The sequence below is a fragment of the Antechinus flavipes genome, chromosome 4 (genome assembly GCF_016432865.1).
Source record: "Antechinus flavipes isolate AdamAnt ecotype Samford, QLD, Australia chromosome 4, AdamAnt_v2, whole genome shotgun sequence".
NCBI lineage: Eukaryota > Metazoa > Chordata > Mammalia > Dasyuromorphia > Dasyuridae > Antechinus > Antechinus flavipes.
The window spans coordinates 236,137,682-236,162,394 of NC_067401.1; the positions used below are offsets into that span (position 1 = coordinate 236,137,682).

Genomic DNA, 24,713 nt, shown 5'->3' on the forward strand with positions numbered 1-24,713 from the left:
CTTATTAACACAGTACTCCCAACTGAGTTAATAGGTCATAATAAATTAAGGAATTTTGAATAATAAATAATTTCATGGCCATAGAAGTAGGTGTAGCATAATAGAATAAACAATTGTACATTCATTAGTAGTAAAAGGAAAAAAAATGAAGAAAAGTTAAAGGAATTGAAAGTAGTTCTAAAAACAAGACTGAACTTGTGAAAACATGTAGCATAAAATATTTCTGTAACTTTTGTAGAGGTTAGGATTTAATGTTTCAACATGTGATATCCTAAGAACTATTCAAATAAATGGCAATAGTATAAATAGAACAATTAAATATAGACTTAACAGCTTTAAGCCACAAGGATAGAGGAAATGAAGCATCTTTGTTTTTCTTCTAAAATCACCAAGGTGAACTTAATTAAGAGTCTGTTTTGGGGAAACTAGAGCTAGAAAACAGAATTTAAAAAAAAAAAAGCTTCATAATTTTTTTTTCTGTTACTTTTCCATATCACCTTCAAAATTTCTGATTTCATTCTGAATGGATAAGAAAAGGAATAGTTGATCTGACTATCAATTAACTTGATTATTAGCTTTTGTCTATTCCACCATACCATTACACATACTTTATAATCTTTTCTACAAAACTCTGTGTGTCTGTATATTTTTTGTATGTTTGGTATATATGAGGACTGAAATCCATTAGAATCAATGATGCTATCCAGATATTAGATGTTGAATTGCTGGCTAGAGAATGTAGACTTGAAGAAAAAGGGGCTCAAAAGAGCCCCTTCTTTTACCAAACAAATACTAGCCCAAATGTGACTTGAAAGAGATAGAGACATACTTTTTAGTCTTAAAATTCTTACATAGACCCTATGTACTTTCTTCCTGGAAATGGCCTTTCTAAACATGTGTTGACATACTTTCAATCTTGATCAAACATTACAGAAAAAAAAAAATTAAAGGCTGGCTATTTCTAGGCTGGTTTAGCCAATCACTAAGTGAAGCATTTTATATCTGTTTATGTCCATCACAGTCCCTTTCTCACAACCTACTTACAGGGCTTATACCAACAAACAATAGAAACACATGGATATTAACAATAATTACAGTAAATGTGTGTTATTAAGAGGAAAGTACTGGGTATTCAAAATTCTCTTAAGTGAGGATAATACCAAATCTTGGCTAAGCTAACATTAAACTAGGCAAAAAATAAAATTTTCATGTATTTGTTAGTGGCCAGTAACAGTGGTTCAGTGAAAAGGGCCAAGACCAAGACTAGGATAATGGGAAACTAATGAAAATAGAGAATGCAATAAGAAGAGTAAGAGAAAGGAAAGAAATGGGAGTAATAGGAAGAAGAAAAACACCTGCTACTCCAATAGTGCTGATGCCAAAGGGTGAACACCACTTTATCTTTCTCTCCTGAAGAGTTTAGAGACTCAGACCTTCCCTGTAGGCAAAAATCTACTTTTCTTTCATCCCCAGTCTCCCCCAAGAAGTCTGGGCTTTTTTTTTTTCTTTCTTCCCAAACAGCAAAGAAATATAAATCCCAGGTAGCTTTATGACCAGCTAGAACTTTGACAGGGGGTTTTATAGGATTAATGGGAAAGAAATAGTGGAAAGCTATCACAGAAGAGAGGGCTATTGAATAGTAAAAAGTTCTACATCATATAAAGAGAGAAATTAAGAGCTTTTGATTGTTGATATATTGAAGAATCGCAGAATGTTAGAATTGAAAGGGGTGTAAGAAATAAAATTCCAAAGGGAACCATATTTGTAATTTGGAAGTGATAAGACATGTACACAGTGAAGGTTGATAATATCAAAGTATATTGGTTTTCATATTAAAAAGAAAAGAAAAGTAGGTGAATTTATTTAAACAGGTAGCTGGCACAGTGGATAGTGTTCAACCTGGAATAAGAAAGATGAGTTCAGATTCATTAATCTGAAAAGTTTATAGAGTATCTATAAAAAAGTAGAAAAGTATTTGAACGATGTGAACTTGAGCAAGTTACTAAAATAATTCTTCATCTATAAAATGGTAATAATAATAGCTCCTGCCTCTCAGATTTGTTGTGAAAATAAAATGAGATTATATTTATACTGTGTTAACTTTAATAAAATGTTAGCTCTTATTATTACTTGTAAAGCAATTTTGAACCTTAACTACAACTATTATAGTCAGATGGGGACATGGAGATAACATACATTCTTTCCTACAAAGGAATCCCTGCTCCTGAAGAGGAAAAAAAAAAGGCAACACAAAATATTAATCTTACCAAAAGTGTGTTACTAGAATTATTATATATGAAGAATAAAAATGAATGATTATGTAGTCATTTTAAAACATGGTAGAGGATATAATAAAACATATGAAATATGAGGAGAAACAGGAAACTTTTTAAGTATGAATATACTGAGATGTACAAAGCATGTAAAAATCATGTAATTTTAGATTTAGAAAGAACCTTAGAGATCATCTAATGTTACATATTGCTTAATTAGAACTTTTTTACAGGACCAACTCAAATGAATATTGTTTAAGGAAAGAATGCTTCGTTTAATGTCATGCCCGTTTTAATTTGCAGAACTTCTTTCAAATAGTTAGCAACCTTCTAGATGAAGAAAACAAAGAAAAATGGGAAGATGCACAACAGGTAAGATGAATTTGGATGCTTTTAATAATATTGTCCAGTTAGAGTTGTAAAAATTAGTCTTGAAATTAAATGTTTAATTAATTTTTGGGATATTAATTGTAGGAAACAAAAGAGGGAAGAGAAAAAGGAGCCCCAAACTTCAGTGGAAAGAACACTATAGAGAACAGGAGGTCTTAGGTTCAAAATTCTAATTTAGGTAGTTACACTGCTGTATGTACTTAGGCAAGTATCTCACCTTCTCTGGGTTTCAGTTTCCCATGGATAAGGCAATGACTTGAACTAAATAATCTCTATTCTACCTTTCAGATTTGATCCTATAAAATCATGCAGATTTTTGACAACATGATTATTATCAAGTAATGACCTGATATTACACTTTTCACTGAAAATCACTTTAGAATCCTGAAAAGATTTACCTAATTTCAGTAATTTAATTCTTTTAGGGATGAATTTCTAATAAGTCTGGGCTTCATGATCATGAAAGAAAAAAAAGTTGATTACTTTAAAATCAAACAGAAAAATGCTGGCAGGATATTTTGATTTTGACTACTTATCTTTGGTATTTACAACTGAGTTATAATCTAATAAAGAAGCATGCAACTCTTTACACTGATCTGAAATTTGTGAAGGTGAATGAGAGCCCAAACAAGAACATTTGCTTTTGAATTTTCTTGCCCTTTCTTCTGACTTTTAGTAGCATACTAATGGTCTTATATGTCTGTGTTAAATGTGTCTTTCTTCTACTTTCCATTTACCTAATTATGCACAACAATTTTGTCTTAAAAAGCACTTATCAATTTTGCAGGAATGGTATTTCCAACCTTACTCCTATCCACCTTTAGCAGGTGGGCAGCTTTCTGATGATAAGTCTCACTGAATTTCACTAGACTGGACCTTCAATAACAAAGATTCATTTGTTGGCTAATCATGTACATGAAATCTATCAGAGATTGCACTTCACTGATTACAAATCTTTTAGAAACCAGAATCAGGATCATTTCCCTAAAGCATTACATTAAAATTTTCATTGAAAATTGACAACTATATAAATATCAATAAATTTTCTTTATTATGTAAAATATGGTGAGGACCCACAAAGGAATAGGTTGTTATATTAAAAACAAGCATTTCAGAAAGAAAAGTGATCTAAATGGATTTGTTTCTTCTCACTATTATTAAATACTTATAATTGACAATGCAAACTTAAAAATGATATTTTGTGAGCTTTGTATGAGGTAGATATATCACTTCCAGTGGCTTTATTATCTACATAAGAGTAGATGTTCTTCTAAAATCAAGTAAAATTATTTAATTTTTAAAGCACTTTTAAAAATTCTGTTTACATAGAAAATTATGATTTTCTAAGTACATGAAAAAGATAAAATTTAGCATTGTACACCATCTTTTTAGATGAATTAATTCTTAAGAATGTTCACATTTAGTTAAATGCTAAGGAAAGTTTCCTGTATACCATACTGTAATTAAAAAAATGAAGATTGAAAAATTAAACTATAAGATTGTCAATCTATTTTTTTTTTTATGGAGATAGTGGTTGCTAGGTTAAGGAAATAAAAACTTGGCCAGCAGAATAATGAGAAATTACACATTTTTTGATTCCTGCTGTGAATCATGAATTATTTATATTTTTATAAGGCCTAAATAAAGCTACTATTCAAAACTAATTTTATAACTTCTCTCTTCTCCTTAAATAGCATCTGTGGGAAACTTCTCATCTTTGTTCTGTGGAAGCCCTCACATAATATGGTATTAGGAGATATGACCTGCTCTGTTTTAGGAAGTTAAATGATGTTTTTCCATTATGGGAAAGAAAAAGTTAATAAGTCAATGCCTTTTAATATAACTTTTAGTCTCTGTTCTTGAATATTCATGTTATATAGGTCTCTATTATTAATCCATTGATAGATTTTTTTAAATGAAGGCCCATGTACAAATTCCATGTACCACATCAATAAATTTTCTTTTATGGAGTTCCTGAATTTCAATTTCTTTCTACTGATTTGAATTATATAGTTGTATATAGCATCCTTTCACTGGCAAACCTCATTTGTTGTAAGTAAATGTTTGAGTTTCTAGATATATCCTCCTTCTAGAGCCCTGGAGACCACTAAATATGGGCATATTTAGAACAAATATATAACACTATTTAAAACTAAAGCTACAATTCATTTGATTCTCAATACGTGCCAATGACAAATAGGTACAGAACTTCTTGTTGTCAATTCAAATCTCTAAATCTATAATCTGTCCAATTATTTTTTATTTGGATCAATAAAGAATCTGTTTATTGCCTTCCAGAAAAAAATGTTTAATTTTATTTTTAAATAAAGATAATACTTTCTAAAAACTGTTTTGTAACTGTGATAAAAAAGATTTAATATTACATATGAAAACTCATATACCAACATTCCCAATTTGTTGTATAAATGACTAGAGAATAAGAGATTTTAGTGAGAAGACTTAGCTCCAAGTTTTCTAGGTTGGTACATTATTGATATTCTGCCTTTTAAGGGAGAGACAGAGACAAAGAAAAAGAGAATGAGAGAGAGAGAAAGAGAGAGAGAGAGAGAGACAGACAGATAGACAGAGACAAAGAGACAGAGAGAAAAGGGATCCCAAACCTTAGCAAAAAAAAACAAAAACAAAAACAAAAATATTTCTTCATTTGTAAAACTCTTCTACATAAATGTCATATATGATAACATTGTTGGATAGAATTTCTAATGAGGAAACCCTTCCTAATAAATGTTTCTGTAACTTGGAGTATGAGTTGCTTGGAACCCTAAAAGATTAAATAACTTACTCAGAATCAAATATCATTGTTGGTCCAAAGTAGAGTTTGTACCCACATCTTCTTGACTGTGAGATTAATTCTTTTATCTAATCCAATTCAATAAACATTTGTTAAGTGCCTACTATGTACCAGGCAGTATGATAAACAATGGGGACAAAATTAATTTAAAAAAGAAAGATTATCCCTGGCTTTAAAGAGCTTACATTGTGAAGGAGACAATATATAAAATGACACAGAAAAGCAGAGAATGGGGGAGAAAGAGAATCAGGAGGTGTTTTATGGAGTTGAAAGTAGGCAAAGTAGGAAATGCAAAGTAAAATGAGCTGAGAATCACTTTTTGCCTTCTATAAAAAAAGGCATTGGGAGAAGTTTGGTATTCTGCCTAGCCTTCCAGTCAGAGAGGAAAGGAGGTTTGATTTAGTGGTGCTAAGACTTGATTGAATGATTTTGAGTTTGGAAGTGATGAGTTTATTCTGGGAGGAATAACTTAGTACTAATTTAAACAGGCAGAACAGCAGATACAAAATGCAGTGAGCTTAAAATTCAGCTCTCTCATGCATATCTACTTTCCCATACATATCTACAAAACAGTATATATGTTCATAGAAATTAGCATTATTTGAAAGGAAGTATTTTTCCCCTGTAGGCAATTGGGGTTAATTGACTTGCCTAAGATCACACAGCTAGTGAGTGTTAAGTATCTGATCCTTCTAAACTCAGGCCTTCTTAACTCCAGAGTTGGTGGTCTGCACACTGCATCATCTAGCTGCCCCAAAGTAATAATTTTTTGAGGATGAGAAAGGACAATGCCTTTGTTTTCAAGCCTGGGAATAAAAAGAACTGAGTTCTAGCCTCAATTCTGCTACCTATTAGTTGTTTTATCTTTAAAAGGCACTTATACTTTCTCTGCTTTCATTTTCTATAAAGAGGTTAAAGAAAGGTGGTCTCCAAGGATCCATCTGACTCCAAAACTCTATTACTGATCTAAAAAAATACACTATTATGAGAAAAGGTCATGCTCTAGAAAGTGTTCTTTTATGGATTGTTGGCATGATAAGTCACTTTGGCAGTGCCCCAATTAATTCATTTGTGTCCTTATGTGCCATATGTTCAAGTCAGTCAGAAAGTGCATTTATCTCTGTAAGGTTTGGATATGCTGGTAAATAATATTGAATGATTTTCACGGTGGTATTTTCCAGAAGTAGAGTCTATAGAGACCTCTCAGGCTAATGTGATTAAGTAAAAACTATCCTCCAAGTCTATACACGTAGAGTGCCTACTAATTACTCTTCCCAAACTTTATTCCTACCAGAACTCCTTAGTATCAGCACTATATTCTTTGCTATGGGTCAATATCTCTCATAACATTCTATATGATTTTGCAAATCCACATAACCCAATGTGGAAATAAAGCACTTTTTTTAGAGCAAGTGAGAAACTGCAGTGGAGAAGAGTAAAGACAGGGATAAGTGCTAAATTTATTATTTCATTAATATAGTAAACTCATAGATAAAGAAATTTCTTCTACCTGAAGCAGGTCAACACTTTCTCTTTAATATATAGTTTTGAAGATTTGCTTAGAACACTGATTGTGAGTTGCCAAGGGTCACACAGTCAATATGTCAGAATTGGAGCTTAAACCAAGGTGTTTCCAAGCTCTGAAATCAGTTCTCTATGCATTACCCTATTCTGCCTCATGGTGAAGAATGACCAAAGTAAAATATCTAACTTCAAATATTTGTCCTTCATATAATTTAATTATCTAGTTGCAGTAGGAGCAAAGTAATGATCCTTAAAGATAAATTTTTACTGCTTAATTAGCTATGAATACTAAAAACTTGCAATAATAATGATGATAATAGTAGCAGCAAGAAATAACTAGCACTTTGATTTGCATAGCGCTTTATAAATATTATTTCATTTTATTTTGGTAACAATCACTAGAAGTAGTTGCTATGTGCTATTTTAGAAAGTAAGAAACTGAGGTAATGACTTGCCCAAGGTCACAAAGCCATTATGAGGCTGGATTTTTAGTCAGGTCTTCCTGATATCAAGTCTAGTATTCTATTCACTATGTCATATAGCCATCCCCTTTATTTTTCTAGTAAGACTCTACTTTTGTTGGCATCAGCCCATTTTGGGGGGGGGGGGAGGTGCTATACAAACTTAGGAAAGTAAAGGTGAATTCTAGACTTACTATATCTTAATTGCTTTATTTTTGGAAACGACTCTCCTTTCCTTTTGTTCTCTACCCTACCTATGAGCAAGCATGACATACTAAAATTAAAAGCTAAAATTAAAGACCCAGAGTTCTGTTTTTCTTCAACATTGTGTTTAATAACTGCAGTAACATATCTATTGACAGTTGTTTTGTTTGATTATTTCTGAGTTGACAACCCTTAAATGTGTCTCTCTCTTTTTGTTTTGTTTTGTTTTTTTATCATGGATGATTAATCATTGCTACACATTGCTATAAAGTTCTACTTATTGTAACAACACTGGCTTCTTTTCTGTTAATAGTTCAAACCATTAGTTTATAAACTTCTTTAATACCAAACTGTTCTGACTTTCTTAAAATATTTGCTGACTTTATTAAAATAGAATGGAATCGATGCTTCTAGAGTTATAGAAGACAGTGCTATTTTTCATATTGTTTTGCTTCTTTCTGTAGATCTACCCAGGATCCATAGAATTAATGCAGGTGATTGAAGATTTTATACACATTGTTGGAATGGGGATGATGGACTTTCAGAATTCATATTTAATGACTGGAAATGTAGGTAAGAAATAGGAATATATTTTGTCAAACTCATACTTTTACTGAAAATCACAAATTGCAAGTATGCACTTTATACATTGTCATGCTTAATATGTCCAATTTCCATAGATCTATATACGTAGGAATATTTCAGTACATATTCCACAGCTAGTTTTTATCTGCTTGTTATGTCACATTTTGATTATGTATATTCAGGTAGATTGTAGACATATGTAGACATAAGCATCTATAAATACTAATCTATTCAGTACAATTCTGTTTTTTTAAAGGAGGGATAATAGTAAATTTCTTAAGTATTATGTAAAGATTTTATATAGCATGTATAATATACATATATGTACATCTACCTAGTTTTAATAAGTACTTCTTACTGCCACATCCAAACACATATATATTTGTTTACATGTACATAAATATCATTAAAGAAGTGCACATGTGTGATGATGTGTATATTCTCTATAGGCATGGCATATGTATTTTGGTACTCCTGCCTATTAATATCTAATTTTATTTCAGTGTATCTGCACAGCATGTTTGGAAAGTCTCCACTTTCTTCCTTACAAAATGACTATAAAGCCTAATTGTTTGGTTTGAATTATCTTCCTGAAGTATTGATTTTGTGTATATTAAAGAATTTTTCAGTTATTTACTTAATGTCTCCCATAATATTATGCCCGTGGAAGTTCTCATGACACACTTTCCAAGAATCTATAGATTCCTCAGATTCCTCTAAACTAGTTATGCATTTATTTAAACAGCAACATAGCATAACAACCTATACAATTCAGAACATTTTTTTTCACAGTAAGTTGTTCTTAATATTATATGTTCTCCAATGGGGTTCACTTCCATCATATAGTAACACAGCCATTTTTATAGCAACATAATTATATCGAGTTGACTGATAGTTATGATAACTAAAGTGTACCTTTTATTCCCAATGTTAAAACCAGCAAAGGCAAATAAATTTTCTTCTTAAATGCTTTACATACTGAGTTAGGAGTATAGTGATTTCATTTTTATGTTTCTTGTACCTTCCTTCTATGGCATGTCTGTGACTGTACATAGAATAATTTACTAGTTGTAAAACCTAGATTACTAAACTCTATTAGTTTGAGTTTTTATATGGCTAATTAGGACACTAAAACAAATGTATAGTTATATTTTGAGAATTATACGTATATCAATTTCAAACAAAGTCTCTAACTAAAGTTAGGGTTCCGTTCAGCCACATGCAAAAATTATACATACAAACACACATGTGACTATATATGTATATATAAATAAACATATGTATGTATGTATCATATTAATACTCTGTAAATGCAGATTTGTGTATGGACAAAAGAAGATCTTAATTGGATAGGACGTGGGGAAAAGTGGTTATTCTAATATTATTAATTATTAGCCCCAATTAGCTAATCCAGGATTCAAAAACAGTCATTTTCTTTCATGTTTGACAATTGGTCAAGGAAACATAGAATTAAAATAATTGGATAACCTTATATGGACACATTTCTAAAATATTTCCTGGATCATTCATACAAAAATACACCAATCATACTCCCTGCTATCTGAGAACTCTTAAACACACTCATTCCTATCACATATGCTTATGTCTTAACACTTACCCTGAAATGTAGGAGATATTTTTATTTCTGTATCTTGTACACTTTTTAAATGTTGAATTCAGCTGGATGAAATAGGAAATAAAGAAGTCAGTTAGCTTCCAGGTTTTTTTTAGATTTCAATAACCTCCTTCTGTTACTCAAATATTCAAGTGGTTCTATGATCTCATCAGGGTGTATATTCTGTCCAGGAATGAATATTGTACTCCATCCACACTTGCCTAGGCAGTATTCTTCTCATCTATATCCCCTTAGAAATTCATCTAGAGTTCACCCAACATTTTAAGGCCTTCCTTACTTTTCCTTAAGAAGGATACCAGTGAAGTGTAAAGGCTGGCTTACAGTTATTTTTTATTCTGGCCATCTAAGCAATGTGTGTGTGTGTGTGTGTGTGTGTGTGTGTGTGTGTGTGTGTGTGTTAACTTAAGTTCTTTTGATGGCATGCTTTTTTTGTTTGTTTGTTTGTTTTTCCTTAGTGGTTCTTTATTTGTTCCATATTGCAGTTTACCTCTCAAATGCCTTCTGAATGACACTCAATTTTAATTCTTCAGAGACTATATAATTTCGTGACAAAATCATCATGGCAGATTATTTATGGGTACTAAAAAAGTATGGTTTTTGTTGCTGCAAGATATTTATGGCCAATACATGAGTTTTGCAATTTCTCATAGCTCAATTAATCTCTTCCACCAACTTGCTCTCCATTTGTAGTATCTTTCCCAATGTATATTTTAATGAATGAGTTTTATGGATTGTACATTTCATTCTATGGTATAATCTAAAGTCTAAAGAATAAGTACTCTTCATTCTCTTGATTTTTCCCATGTGGATAGTTAAACCAAATTTTTTCTGAGTGGTTATGAACCATATTCGAGAGACTCAACAACATTCTAAGGATTAATAGAAATACTATATTATGCATAACAGAAACATCTTATATCTCCTTCATGATGGTGTTGAACACAAAACATATCTTCCTATTTTATATTTTATGGGATAGTAAATATCAGAAGATCATCAAATAAATTTTTCTCTATTAAACTTTCTGGAATATTATTACTTTGTATATTTGCATGGGAGACATTTTTATTGCCCGAGATCCTTTAAGATACTTTTTTGTTCAAAAGATAATCATAGAAGAATATTGAATTCTTTTTTTTTTTTTTTTTTTTTTTTACAAAATATGGCCTATTTCTTACTAATATCCTGATCAAGAATTACATCAAAATGCATGTTATACTCATAAAATTTTATTTAGTTCAGAAAAAGGACACAGAGATTTTAGACTTTTTTTTAATATTAAAAAGTCTAAAATAATTTCTGTACCTTTGTCATTTCTATCAATTTCATGTACTTCATGAAATGATTGATCAGTTTTTTTTTATAATTACATTAACACATTCACAGATTCTTCTAAGTACATTTGGTTTTATCTATACTTTTCCAATTATATCTTATGTCTCCTTATTTAATATGTTTTCTTAGCTTTAGCATGTACTGATAACATTTCCCAATATGAAAACGACCTATCCACAGTTAGAAAACAAGCTTACAATTGAATGGTAGTAACGGAACCTCTTACTAAAAAAGAATGATATTTATATCTTTGTTCATATTTTTGTACTAATTCAGTTTCATAATATAAACTTAAAAGATACTTCATGTTTGATATTAGTTTGAGAGAACTTAAATATCAATGAGCATTCCTCTAGTTTTTATTATATCTGAACTTTGAAGTTGATTTAATATATTATTCTTGTATATACTTAATCTAGTTTTTGAATGGTTTTTAAAGCAAAGTTTGTTATTTGTCATTCAGTCATTTCATTTATGTCCAATTCTTCATGACCCCATTTGGAGTTTTCTTGGCACAGATAATTAGAGTGGCTTGCCATTTCCTCCTCTAACTCATTTTGCTTATGAGGAAACTGAGGCAAATAGGGTTAAGAGACTTGCCCAGGTATCTGATGCTGGATTGTGACCTCAGATCTTCCTGATTCTAGGCTCAGTACTCTATCCAATAATTGGTAAAAAAAAAAAAAAAAAAGGATAGTCTCCTTCAAAGTATATTGAAAATTACAGTCCAGTGAATTGCAAAGGGCTATATGGATCTGAAGCCACATGGCTTTCCTCAGCCCCAACAATCTCTGAGATTAACAATGGAAATAACTAGATGGTAAAAGCAAAGAAACAAAATAAAAAAAAAACTAAAATCTTTCACCATAAATTCTTTGTTCTAAGGTCAGATCTTTCACAAGCAAATGAGAAACAAAAAAGAAATTAACTTAAACTGACTGTTATTAAACATATTCATATTATGTCTTATAATATATTTACAATTCTTCAAGAAAATAAGAAAGTAAATTTTATTAATTTTCCATTCTCCAAAATTTTCCAAAAACAAATAAATAAGAAAAAGCAATAGCTACCTTTCCTCAAATCAATTGGTTTTCTTTCACATATGTTAGCTTTCAATTTTTTTGTGCCCTAAACCTATGGATCTGTGATACTACAGAGAAAAATATTCTCCTTAGCTTTAAAGAATAGGCCATATACATAATTAATATTTCTTTTAAAAAGCACAAATTAAAAATTACATATTGGGGAATCAATAAGTAAGCAGTATTTTCATTTTTCATGAACATTATCTCTAATATCCACATTATACTCATTACTGAGTCTCAGTGAGTATTACTTATAGTTTCTGCAATGTAAAGTTGGCTTCATTTTTAGTTATGTTACTGAAATATATTTTGGTGGATATGTTTTTGATGATATGCTTATATTCATCATAATAACTGAATCCCACTTTTCCTGGAATGGTCATTTGAAATTCCTGCAGTCATTTGACTAGATGAAAGTACAGTACATTCAGCATAAATTAAATAACTAGTCTAGAGCCTATTTGCTCAGGGCAGGGAGCCAAGTTGGCTGATGAATGGGGGGGGGAGGGATAGAGTTTAGCTATGATGAATCATGAAAATCATATTTTGCTTCCCAATTTTCAGAGCTCTCCAAAGAAATTTGAGTTCTCTATCTCAAAAAAGTATCATTGTCATCATAATCAGAGTATTTGAATGCCCAATAGTATCTTGGATAACCCATAAAAATTATTGCTTTTTAAGATTGAGATAATTTTAGGAGTATGTTGGGATAACTATTACCCACCTATAGATTTCATTATAAGAATGGCGATTCAGAGTTAGGTAAAAGACATTTGAGTTTGAATGTAAAGATGCTATTATTTCTGCAAATAAAATGCTGTTTTTCTGATGTAAAAATCCAATTTAAGTTCCTTAAAGAAAGGAAGGGTCTGATTTTTGTTTTCATATCCTTAGCATCTAAATGGGAATAATAAATGATTGATATTGTCTTTCCTGGTGTACATATTAAGCAAGTATCATTTTTAATAAATCTGGTTTCTCTTTAGACAACTGAAAGAGTAATAAGTTTAAGCAAAAATTCACATAGTCTGAAAGTCACTTATCCTAATCCTCAGAAGATCAAAAGAAGCAATATTTTAAGAACATTGATAATTTAGAGATTATTTTGAAGGAGGCAACCAGGATGGTGAAGAGCCTTGAGTCAAAACCATGGGAGGATCAGTGACATTTTTAAAGCCAGAAAGATAGTTATCTTACAAAGCTATCATAAGAAAGACAATTTAGACGTTATCTGTTCAGTTATATATGGCACAAATAGAAGCAAGGGTTAGAAGTTGCAAAGAGGCCAGTATAGACTCTATGATGGGGATAGGAAAGGGTAAAATGAATATGCATTACAGACATTACACACACATTACCAAAAAAAAAAAATCATTCCTAATAAACAGAGCTATTAAAAGTGAAAGATGATAGATGATAGATTTTTTCCTCAGAAATTTTCAAAGAGATGCTTAATGACTTGTTGGATATGTAATAAAAAGAAATCCTTTTCACAGGTAAGTAAAACCTGATAGCTATTGAGATATCTTTTAGGTCTCAAATTATATGAGTCAATTATAGTTCAATGATTGTATCAAGAAGCATCCCCAATATTTCTAACTCCTATGTGACATTTTTTCAGTGATGAAGACCTCCACCTACTTTATCTGGCAATCCATCCCATATTTGAATAGTTTGTTTGTTAGGCATTGTTCACTTACTTTGAGATGAAATAGTTATTTCTTCCATATTATGGGAATTAGGGGTGCAGCTCATGATCTGGAAGATCCTCCTAAAATGTTTTAGCCCTCTATTTATACCAGATAAGAAGTTTTTTCTTTTCTTTTTCTTTTATGGAATGTTTATAATATTTTATTTTAAAACACTTTCCACAGAAATCATTATTTGTCAGATCTACTCATTTGGAAAAAAATATCAAGTGTTCATGGATAGGCTGAGCGAATATAATAAAAATGATAATATTCCATAAATAAATCTACTTATTTAGTGCCATACCAATCAAATTCTCAAGAAGTCATTTTATAGATCTAGGAAAAATAATAACAAAGTTCAAATAACAATAATAATAACCTTTGGAAGAACAAAAGGTTAATAATTCCAAGGGAATTAATGAAAAAATGCTAACGAAGGTGGCCTAGCTGTGCCAAATCTAAAGCTATATTATAAACAGCGGTTGTCAAAACCATTTGGTACTGGCTAAGAAATAGAGTAGTCAATCAGTGGAATAGGTTAGAATCACAGGATAAAATATTTAATAACTATAGCAATGTAGTATTTGGCAAACCCAAAGACCCCTGCTTTGGGGATAAGAACTCACTATTTGACAAAAACTGCTGGGAAAATTGGAAACTAGTATGGAAGAAATTAGGGTTTGACCCACACCTAACACTACATACTAAGATAAGATCTAAACAGGTTCATGATTTAGACATAAAGAGTGATATCATAAGAATTATATTATAAATTAGAAGAACATAGGATATTTACCTCTCAGATCTGTGAAGAAGGAAGGAATTTGTGTTTGAAGAAGAACTGGAACACCAGATAGATAATTTTGATTATATTAACTTAAAAAGTTTTGCACAAACAAAATTAATGCCAAAAAAAGAAGGGAAGCAATAAACTGGGAAATCATTTTTTACATTTAAGGGTTCTGATAAAGGCCTCATTTCTAAAATAAATAGAGAATTGACTCAAATTTATAAGAATTTAAGTCATATTCCAATTGATAAATGGTCAAAGGATATGAATAGACAATTTTCAGATGAAGAAATTAAAACCATTTCTAATCATAGGAAAAGGTGCTCTAAAACTATTGATCAAAGAAATTCAAATTAAGATAACTCTGAGATACCATTACACACCTCTCAGATTGGCAAAGATGATAGGAAAAGATAATGATGAATATTGGAAGGGATGTGGGAAAACTGGGACATTGATATATTGTTGGTGGAACTGTGAAAAGATCTAGTCATTCTGGAGAGTAATTTGGAACTATGTTCAAAAAGTTATCAAACTGTGCATATCCTTTGATCCAGCAGTGTTTTTATTAGGCCTATATCCAAAATAGATCTTAAATGAAGAAAACAGATCCATATGTACAAAGATGTTTGTGGCAGCCCTTTTTGTAGTGGCAAGAAACTGCAAACTGAATAGATGCCCAACAGTTGGAGAGTGGCTGAATAAGTTATGGTATATTAATGTTATGGAATATTATTGTTCTATAAAAAATGATCAGGAGCATGATTTTAGAGAGGCCTAGAGAGAATTACATGAACTGATGCTAAGTGAAATGAGCAGAACCAGTAAATCATTGTACATGACAACATCAATATTATATGACAATCAATTCTGATGAATGTGACTCTTTTCAACAATGAGATGATTGATGCCATTTCTAATGATCTTGTGATGGAGCCATCTGCACCCAGAGAGAGGACTGTGGGAACTGAATGTGGATCATAAAACTTTCTTTTTTTTAAATCTGATTTCTCTTGTGCAACAAGAAAATTGTATAAATATATTTATACATATTAAATTTAACATATATTTTAGCATGTTTAACATATATTCAGTTGCCATCTAGGGGAGGCTATGGGGAGAAAGAGCAGAAAATCTGAAACATAATACTATGCAAAGGTCAATGTTGTCAAATTATCCATGCATATATTTTGAAAACAAAAAGCTTTAAAATAAAAAAAAAAGGAAATTCTAGCATCTACATAGCATAGTGATATTCATATAGTTAGTGCTCAATAAATACTTATTAAATACATAAAAATAAAAAAATAAAATTTGGGTTAGTGTTTCATCATAGGTCAGTGTAAAGTAAAAATACTGTGGCTTTCACAAAACTCTTCCCAAATTCCCATTTGCAATAATTTCTTATGCCAACTTATGATATATCAAAATTGTGTTGGGGAAAGTCTCAATGTAGAAGGGATATATGTATGCTCCCTCTAATTTTTTATCATTTTTCATAATTTTTCCATATAGAACCCCTCTTCTCTAAGATATCTCTTTGTACCCTTAGAGATAACAATTATAATGCCATTCTTAGAATCTCCCCAAAACAGTTACTATTAACTAAGGCAGTAGTATAGTGAAAAGAGCAATAAAACTGGACTCAAAATGGGACAAGTCATTTGATCTCTCTGAGCTTCAATTTCCTTATTCATAAAATGGGCATGCTTATATTTCTCCTTTCATTTTCTTAGTTGTGATCTCCAAAAGAGATGCTATCTGTAATATTCTTTTGAATTGTAAATTACTGTGCAAATATCAGCTATTATTTTAATTATTAGTATAATGTTTTATAAATTACTAAAATTAAATAAAATATTCTGTATCTTGCTGTAAAAACTGATTTTTTTAAAAAATTGGCTGTGGGATACAGATTTCAGTGACTAATACCTCATTGTATTAGTCTTCCTGGTGAATGTGAGATAAAAAGGGAAAAAAAAAAACACAATTTCTTTGTCAGATGAGAAAGAACCACATGCTAAGATTATTTTAAGCTAGACTTTAAGCCTATCCATTATTCAGAGAAAAGAACAAGATGGCAAAGAAAATTCTTTGCTGTCTAATTATATTTAGATTGAAATTAGATTCAGACTGAAGGTTTTTTTTTTTTTTAACTTTTCTAATTTGTAGGAGGAGAATAAGATTATTTCAATAGCCTTGGGCATTTTATTTATTTTGACTCAATAAATTTGTAAGTATACTATAGAACAGGAAAAAGTAAAGAATTGTAATCATCATCTGGAAATATTATATATAGAGTACTATTGGGGGCAGAGTGTGTGAAATAATTTGTTTAATACTATAGATCATAGGATTTGAAGTTCTAAAATGAAGTATAGAAGAAAGATGATCTAAAAAAGAAATATTGTGATCTAGATGTTTAAGACCAAAAAGATAGAATACAGTGTTTAGAAATGCATGTGAGAAAAAGGATTGTGCATCCAAGATCTGGAAAAACTATATGTATGTATGTATGTATGTGTATACATACATATATGTATATATATCTCAGGAACACTAAAAAACTGAACTTGTTAACCTGGATTGGGAAAATGCATTTTATATACACATATGCATAGGCACAAAATGTATAGATTCCAAAGAGCTTAATTATACCCATCGGAGAAGACACAGATACAATTATGTACCATTCATCATTTCATGAGGTTTCTTCTGAGAACATTATTGTGAGAGATAGCAGGGAGTATTGCTATCTTTAAACTTGTTAAGAGAAGAATGGCTTATACTATTTGGAAGTTAGATCAAAGCATAATAATTACAATTCTTAAAATCTAATTTTTAAAAATCTCTATAACTCCTATTCTGTTAAAAAAAAAGTATGATGAATAGAAAAATATTCTCACAGAAAAAGACTGAATGACAACCATATTTATTTTAACATTTGGAAATATATAGTTGGATAAAGATGTCTTATTTCATCAACAATTTTAAAATGTGAATCACATAAGATTTTGTTTTGTTTTTAGAACCTCAAAGTGATTGTAATAGATTTGAATTTTTGGGAGTCACAGAATTTTATTACAGCTGGAGACAATTTAGGCAGCATCTAATGCTACCCCTTTACTTTATGGCTGAGAACAGCTCAATATGCAGTGAAGCTACATGATAAGGTAAAAAGAGTGACAATTTTTTTTTTTGAATAAGCATCCAGTTTCTTATCCTGTCTTTCTAATTTATTATTTCTGTGCCTCTGGACAATCCACTTAACACTTCTCAGTTTCAGCTCCCTCATCTATATAATAGAATTATTATATAGAATATAATATATATTAATAATGTATATTAATACATACTAGATATATCATATCTAATATGTTAGTATATTATTAATATTATTTCATTTCATTAATATAATACTATTAATATATTATTAATATATCAATATGTTTTATATTATATCAAATACATATTATATTATAGAAGTGTCCCATCATCCAATTCTAAATTGATAGCACTAGGATACTAAGTATGAACTTTTTAAGGTTCAAAAAGTGCTTTCCTAACTTTAACTCATCTTAGTTCTTCATTTTAACACTGTGAAGCTATTATAAAATATAGTTATTTTCCTGGTTTTATAGATGAGGAAACAGAGGCTCAAAGCAGTCAAGCAATTAGTTCCATTGGACAACAATAAACAACAAAAATGGGATTTGAACCCAAGTGTCTTGAGTCCTAGTTAAGCAGTCTTTCCATAGTATCAGGCTGAATCTTTTCTTTTTTTAAAAGAATAACATATTATTTCTTCTGATCCTTAAAACAAGATTTAGAGGAAGGTACTACAGGCATTGTTATCAAATTTTTACAAATGAAGAAACAGAAATATAAGAGAGAAAAAGTAATCAGCCCATTGACATATAACTAATAAATGTCTGAGTTAGAATTTAAAGCTAAGTCTTCTCAACTTCCAAGATTGAGATGGAAACTGAAGTACAGATTAATAAATTTCTAGTATTGAGTATTTGAACATATTTAAACATCCAGTGTTTGTATTTGTAGAATTAAGAGTTTACCTTATTTTACAGGTAAAGGCTTACATTCCTGATAGAAGAATATTTTTTCCCTAAAAAAAAGTTTCAAACATTCAGCAATTCCAGAAAAAAGAATGAATTCATGGTTAGAATATTATATACTAAAAAGTATGAAAATGTTAAAGCTAGAAGTAATTTCAACATTTATCATCCTTTCATCTAAAATAGTATTTCCCAAAGTTCCTTTTTCTTTTGGAAACTGCTATTTCTTGAATTTTAAGCAAGATTTTGAATGTGAGCTATATATTTTCCCCAGAATATTATGTGAAAATGTTTTCTTTTCAATAAGAACTATATTGTGAGGAACTCATAGTATATAAATTTTTTATACTGATATAGATAAGTAATTCATATATAATTTAGAATCTTGGGGAGTTCAAAGGAACACTGAGAGATTGCAAGTTGCCCACAAAGTCAATATGAAATAGAATTTGAATTTGGATCTTCTTCACCTTAAGACACCCATCCTACATTGCCTTTCTGAAGAAATTATTTGCCAAAAATACTGTGGTTGGCAATTGAGGGAATGAAAATAAACACAATTTTTCTATTTTGCTGTAGGTGTCCCATAAACTCCTATGACACATGGAACATGGAATTTCATGTTCTAATGATCTCCTGTGTGGGTTCTTTTAATGCATATTAAGCATAAATGTATTTTATTATCAAAGTAATTTCAGAATCTCCTGACTACCCTCTGTGAAAAAAAAAAATCAACCTACAAAGAAGTAGATTCCAAATTTATTTTAAATTGTCTGCAAGTCAGAGTCCTAATGGTACTTAAAGTGTGTTCTCTCGTTCTCTCTCTCTCTCTCTCTCTCTCTCTCTCTCTCTCTCTGTCTCTCTCTCTCTCTCTCTCTCTCTTTCTTTCTTTTTCCTTATTTTCCCTCTTTCTCCCATCCCTCTCTCTTGACCTAAAGATCATTTCCTTTGGTGTCCAAGAATATAATTATATGAAATACTAAGGATTTCAGAATGATCATTCACATTTCATATTCCTGAGACTGAAATTGAATCTACCCCTATTCTAATAATGCAATTTCTGTCTCTCTTTTCACCCACTATAGAGCCATCTCATCAGAATCTGAGCTATTGTTTTCTTGCACATGGTGGTCAAATTTAATAATTTCCCTAGTAGTACATCGAGTTCTCCTTTTAAGTAATTGCCTTGCAATGAAGGCAATTTGATGATAAAATTTAAGAAATAAGGACAATGTCTCTTCTCATACTTATTTCCTATTTTCCAGACTGTTACCTTTTGCTTTATACTGTTATGTTTGTGGTATAAAATCTATTCTTAAAAAAAGAAAAAAAGATTCTTGTAGTAAGTTGACACCAGGGCTGAGAAATACAAGGTAACATCTTTTTGTTTATTTGCACTATCTGACATCTGTTCCATCAGCTAGACTTTGTCTGCAAGTGTCAGGTCATGCTTCTGCCTCTGGCTTTCTATAACTCTTGCTACATAGGTGGAGCAAATGATGGGTCTTTCTTATTGTTTAGAAAGAAAAGCCATAAAAAGCATCTCTCCGTTGCTAATATATTCCTGGTACCTTGTTCAATAACAATTTCCCCAGTCACTTTAAAACATAAACTCATTTACCCTAGTCACTGTAAAACATATGGCATTTTGTTGCACTCTTCATTCTTATGTTTTCAGGATTTGTTGGGTGATGATTGTTTTTTGTTCATTTCTTTGTTTAAAGAAGGAAGTATTTTCCTATGATTTTCCTATGTTTCTATGATTCTAGGTTTATCCAGACCTGGGTATTTTAATAGCAGTCGAATATATTACAAGATCGTGGAATAATAGATTTAGAACCGAAAAGAATTTTTATAACTCTCTAATGATGTCCCTTCACTTTACAAATGAGGAAACAGCTTCAGAGAATTTAAATGTTTCCCACCAGTGCCAGAAGCAAAATTTGAATCCAGATCTTTATGATTCTAAGTCCAATTTTCTATTCACTATAGCAAGCTGCTTCTTAAAATTTTTATGAATAAATTATTGAAATAAAGATGTAACATTATCCAATCCTTTCTCTAGCCTAGCAATATTGTAAAAGAAGGCATACATATTTTTTCAGTAATATATTTCTGTCTTGTAAACACAGATTATTTTTCCAATATAAAGCCATCCTATTGAAATTTAAATTGCTGGGTTTTTTAATATCTTTGGTGCTATTTAGCACCTCATCACTGGACACCATATACCATTCTATCATCACTTCACTATCTAGAACAAAAAACATTCACTAAAACAGCTTTATATAATCAGGGTAGCTGGAACATCCTAGCAAACTGTCTTGTTACTAAATCAAGTAGTTTGTACTTTTTCACTTTAAATCCACTAGGATTTTAGATCTGAAAGGAAATTTAAAGGTCATTAATTGACCTTCCTCACTTTGCACATGTGGAAACGAGGACCCTGAGAGGGGAAATGATTTTTCCAAAGGTCACAAAGCTAATTATAGACAAAATTGGGAGAAGAACCAGTGTTGTCTAACCTTAGTTATGAATATGAATTTTAGCCTTTAGGGAAAATTTAGTTGGAGGGATAAGAGGAGGAAGACTAGAATTCAGGGAATCATAGTGAGATCAGAACACAATGTCTAATGTTGACAAAAACCCTGAGATATCACCTGGGGGAAGTATTTATTAATTGTTAAGTCATGTCATTCATAACTGACAATGCAAAGATCCTGAAGTGGTTTTCTATCTCCTTCTCCAACTCTTTTTACAAGTGAGAAAACTAAAGGAAACAGGATTAAATAATATGTCCCAGATCACTCAGCTAATAAATATGAGTCCAAATTTGATCTCAAAAAGATGAATATTTTTTGACTCCAGGCCAAGCACTTTATCCTAGCAAAAAATGGAGTAGAAAGAATTCTGGGAATCTTAAAGAGCTCAGAACACATTGTTAATAGTAATATGGGCAAATACTCAGAGACACCACATTGAGGATTTAAAGGTGGCAAATTTGCCTCCTAAGATCAGAGACTTGGAATATTGCTATTTGAGAGTGTTATGGAGAAATAGAAATCAGGACATGTATAGAGAACGAAAAAGCCAACTAAATTAAAAGAAAAGCCTTGGGTTTCTACCTTGACCAGTATGGTAGTTGATCTTGTAAAATATGCACCATAGCTCCCTTCATCAAAGTATGTGAAGACACTGTGTTTGGATATAGTCAGAGGTGGAATTTATCATCCAGAATATTCAACCTACAATGCCATGGCATAGTCAATAATCCTTATTCCACCCCCAAACTTCAAAATATTGGGAGATTGGTAGGTTCCAGAGAAAGCTTTAGCTATAATTCTAGCTTGCTGCTGGAGAAAAAGTCAATCAATCATTAAAAAATCAATAAGCTCTTACTAAGTGGTTACTGTATGTCAGCCATTGTGTTAAGTGCTGGGGATATAAAAAAAAAGCAAAACATAGTACCTGTTCTTAAGAAAACTAGTGGAAGAGACAACATATTTGATGAGGGATACAATATATCTAATGTACAAGAAAAATATATATTCACTCTTAACAGGAAATGATCAACAGAGGACTATCACTAACATTAAAGACAAATAGCAAAGGTTTCTTGTAGAAGTTGAAATTTTAATTGGAAGTTGAACCAATCTAGGAAAACCAGGAGAAGAGATGAGGAATGAAAAATTCTAGGCATAGGAGACAATCCATGAAAATTTGTGGTGTCTGGAAATGGAGTATCTTGTGTATGAGTAGCAGAAAAGAGAACACTGTCTCTGAATTGCAAAATCTATTGAAGAGTAAGATATAAGTCTATTAGAAACATATTAGTTATTAACAGTTTTGAATGCCAAACAGAAGCTTTTATTATATTTCATCCTGGAGGTAACAGGGTAACACTGACATTTATTGAATATGGAGAGGAGGGTAGAAATATTCAAACCTATGTTTCAGGAGCATCACATTGATAATTAAGTGGAAGATGGACTGAAATGAAAAGAAACTTGAGACAGGGAGACCAAGTAGCATGCTATTTCAAAAATCCAGGTCTGAGGTGATGATGACCTTTATCAAAGTGATTGTTGTATAATAAATTTGACAAACTTAGGTGACAGACAGGATATGCAGTGTGAGAGAGTGAGGAGTCAAGAATGATATAGGTTGTGAGCTTGAGTATATGAGGTGTTCAGGAAAGACTATTCTCTCTGGTGTGAAGGCTTGCCAAGTCCTTTTGAGGGCTACTTATCTCCCTTGGCATCTGCCGGCCATTAAATTCATCTGTGGCTTTGAGAAGCCACATTCCAGTAAAAACCAAATTGGCAGATAGCTAAATTAGGTTGAGAACAACCAATAAGCTATAGATCTGAATTAGAAGACTATATCCTCCAAACAAGTGAAGATTTCCTCATGACAGAATAGACAAATGAGAACAATTTGTTTCAACAGCTGTGAAGGTGGGTTGACATAGGTGCTGTGAAACACTTAGAGTCATTCCATTCTGGGCCTTTTGTCTGTCATCCTGCTCCAGATTATCACTCTAGAAAAGAGTGAGGCTACTTATTTTTTTCCCAAGTCTGCCTCACTTAAATCCAATTCATTCACAGGTCAAAACATTATCCTGTGATGCCATTGGTCCTCTTTGAAAACAAAGGATAAACTACGAGAAGATTATAACTAGGAATGTTGTGATTCTAGGGGAATAATTAAGTTAAAAAGAGGGGAGAATTTGAAGGAAGATTAATGAATTCAGTACTACTCATTAAATGTCTTGTCTCTTCTACTAGACTCCTTTAGAACAGGTACTATGAATTTGTGTAATTTAAGATGCCTAACAGTTGAAGATGTAATTCTGGAGGTCAGCAAAGAGGATAGGATTAGATGGTTACATCTGAAAATCATTAACATAGAGATCGTATTTGAATCCATGGATGCTGATGAGAATATCAGGTGAAATAATATGGAAAAACAAGGGTACAGCATTGAATCCTGATAGACATCTACTGGGAATGAATTGGATGAAGATTCAGCAAAAGAGACTAACAAGGAGTTGTAAAAAAGAAAAACCAGGACAGATTAGTGTCAGAAATCTACAGAAAATAGTGTCAAAAAAACCAGTCAAGAGTCACTATCAAGATTGATTGTGTCAAAAGCTATATAGAAATCAAGAAGGATGAAGACTGAGAAAAAGCCATTAGATCTGAAAATTAAGAGATCATTAGTAATTATGGAGAAAAATTTTGGTTGAATAATGAGGGGAAGCCAGACAGTAGAGAATCAAAAAGGGAGTAAGAGAAAAGAAATTGAAGAATCAATAATAAAATGCTATCTCATTCAGTTTAGCCATACAAAAAAGCAATATGGGACAAAACTAGTAAAGCTAGATGGATAAAACGAGGTTTTTGTTTGTTTTTGAGGGTGAGAAAACATAGCCATGTTTATGGGAAATAGGGAAGTCACCAGCAGACAAGGAAAAATTAAAGGAAAATGAAACCACATGATGACAGAGGGGACAATAAACTGGAAAAGGTATAATATTTTTAATGGACCCAGTCAGCTTGGTTTTCTGCAGTTTTGTTTAATAACACCTGAGCTGGACCAAAGGCAACAGAGAGGCAACAAAATCCAAGGTTGACTTTTAGCAAGGTAAGAGCCTTGACAGGATAAGGGAGCAAAGGAAATGAGAAAAGTACAGAGTAGAGTTGAATTGCCTCACAGAGGGGTCAAAATATGGTTGGTAGGAACGTATAGCCAATGCAGGAGTGATGGCCTGGTGAAAAACTGGAGTGATTGAGGGATTCCAGGTCACAGTGAAATTGAAGAACAGGATCTGGGGTTGTAAGGTAAAGGA

At 31.4% G+C, this 24,713-nt stretch overlaps 1 protein-coding gene across 4 annotated transcripts in view; it reads left to right on the forward strand.

The window, feature by feature from the left end:
• ADGRB3 (adhesion G protein-coupled receptor B3) overlaps positions 1 to 24,713 on the forward strand; it is an 882,558-nt gene that overhangs the window by 419,469 nt on the left and 438,376 nt on the right. For all 4 annotated transcript variants that reach the window (XM_051997212.1, XM_051997213.1, XM_051997210.1 and 1 more), the window contains 2 exons: positions 2,577 to 2,645; positions 8,129 to 8,237. In XM_051997212.1, the coding sequence (XP_051853172.1) occupies positions 2,577 to 2,645; positions 8,129 to 8,237 (178 nt within the window). The remainder of the gene's footprint in view (positions 1 to 2,576; positions 2,646 to 8,128; positions 8,238 to 24,713) is intronic.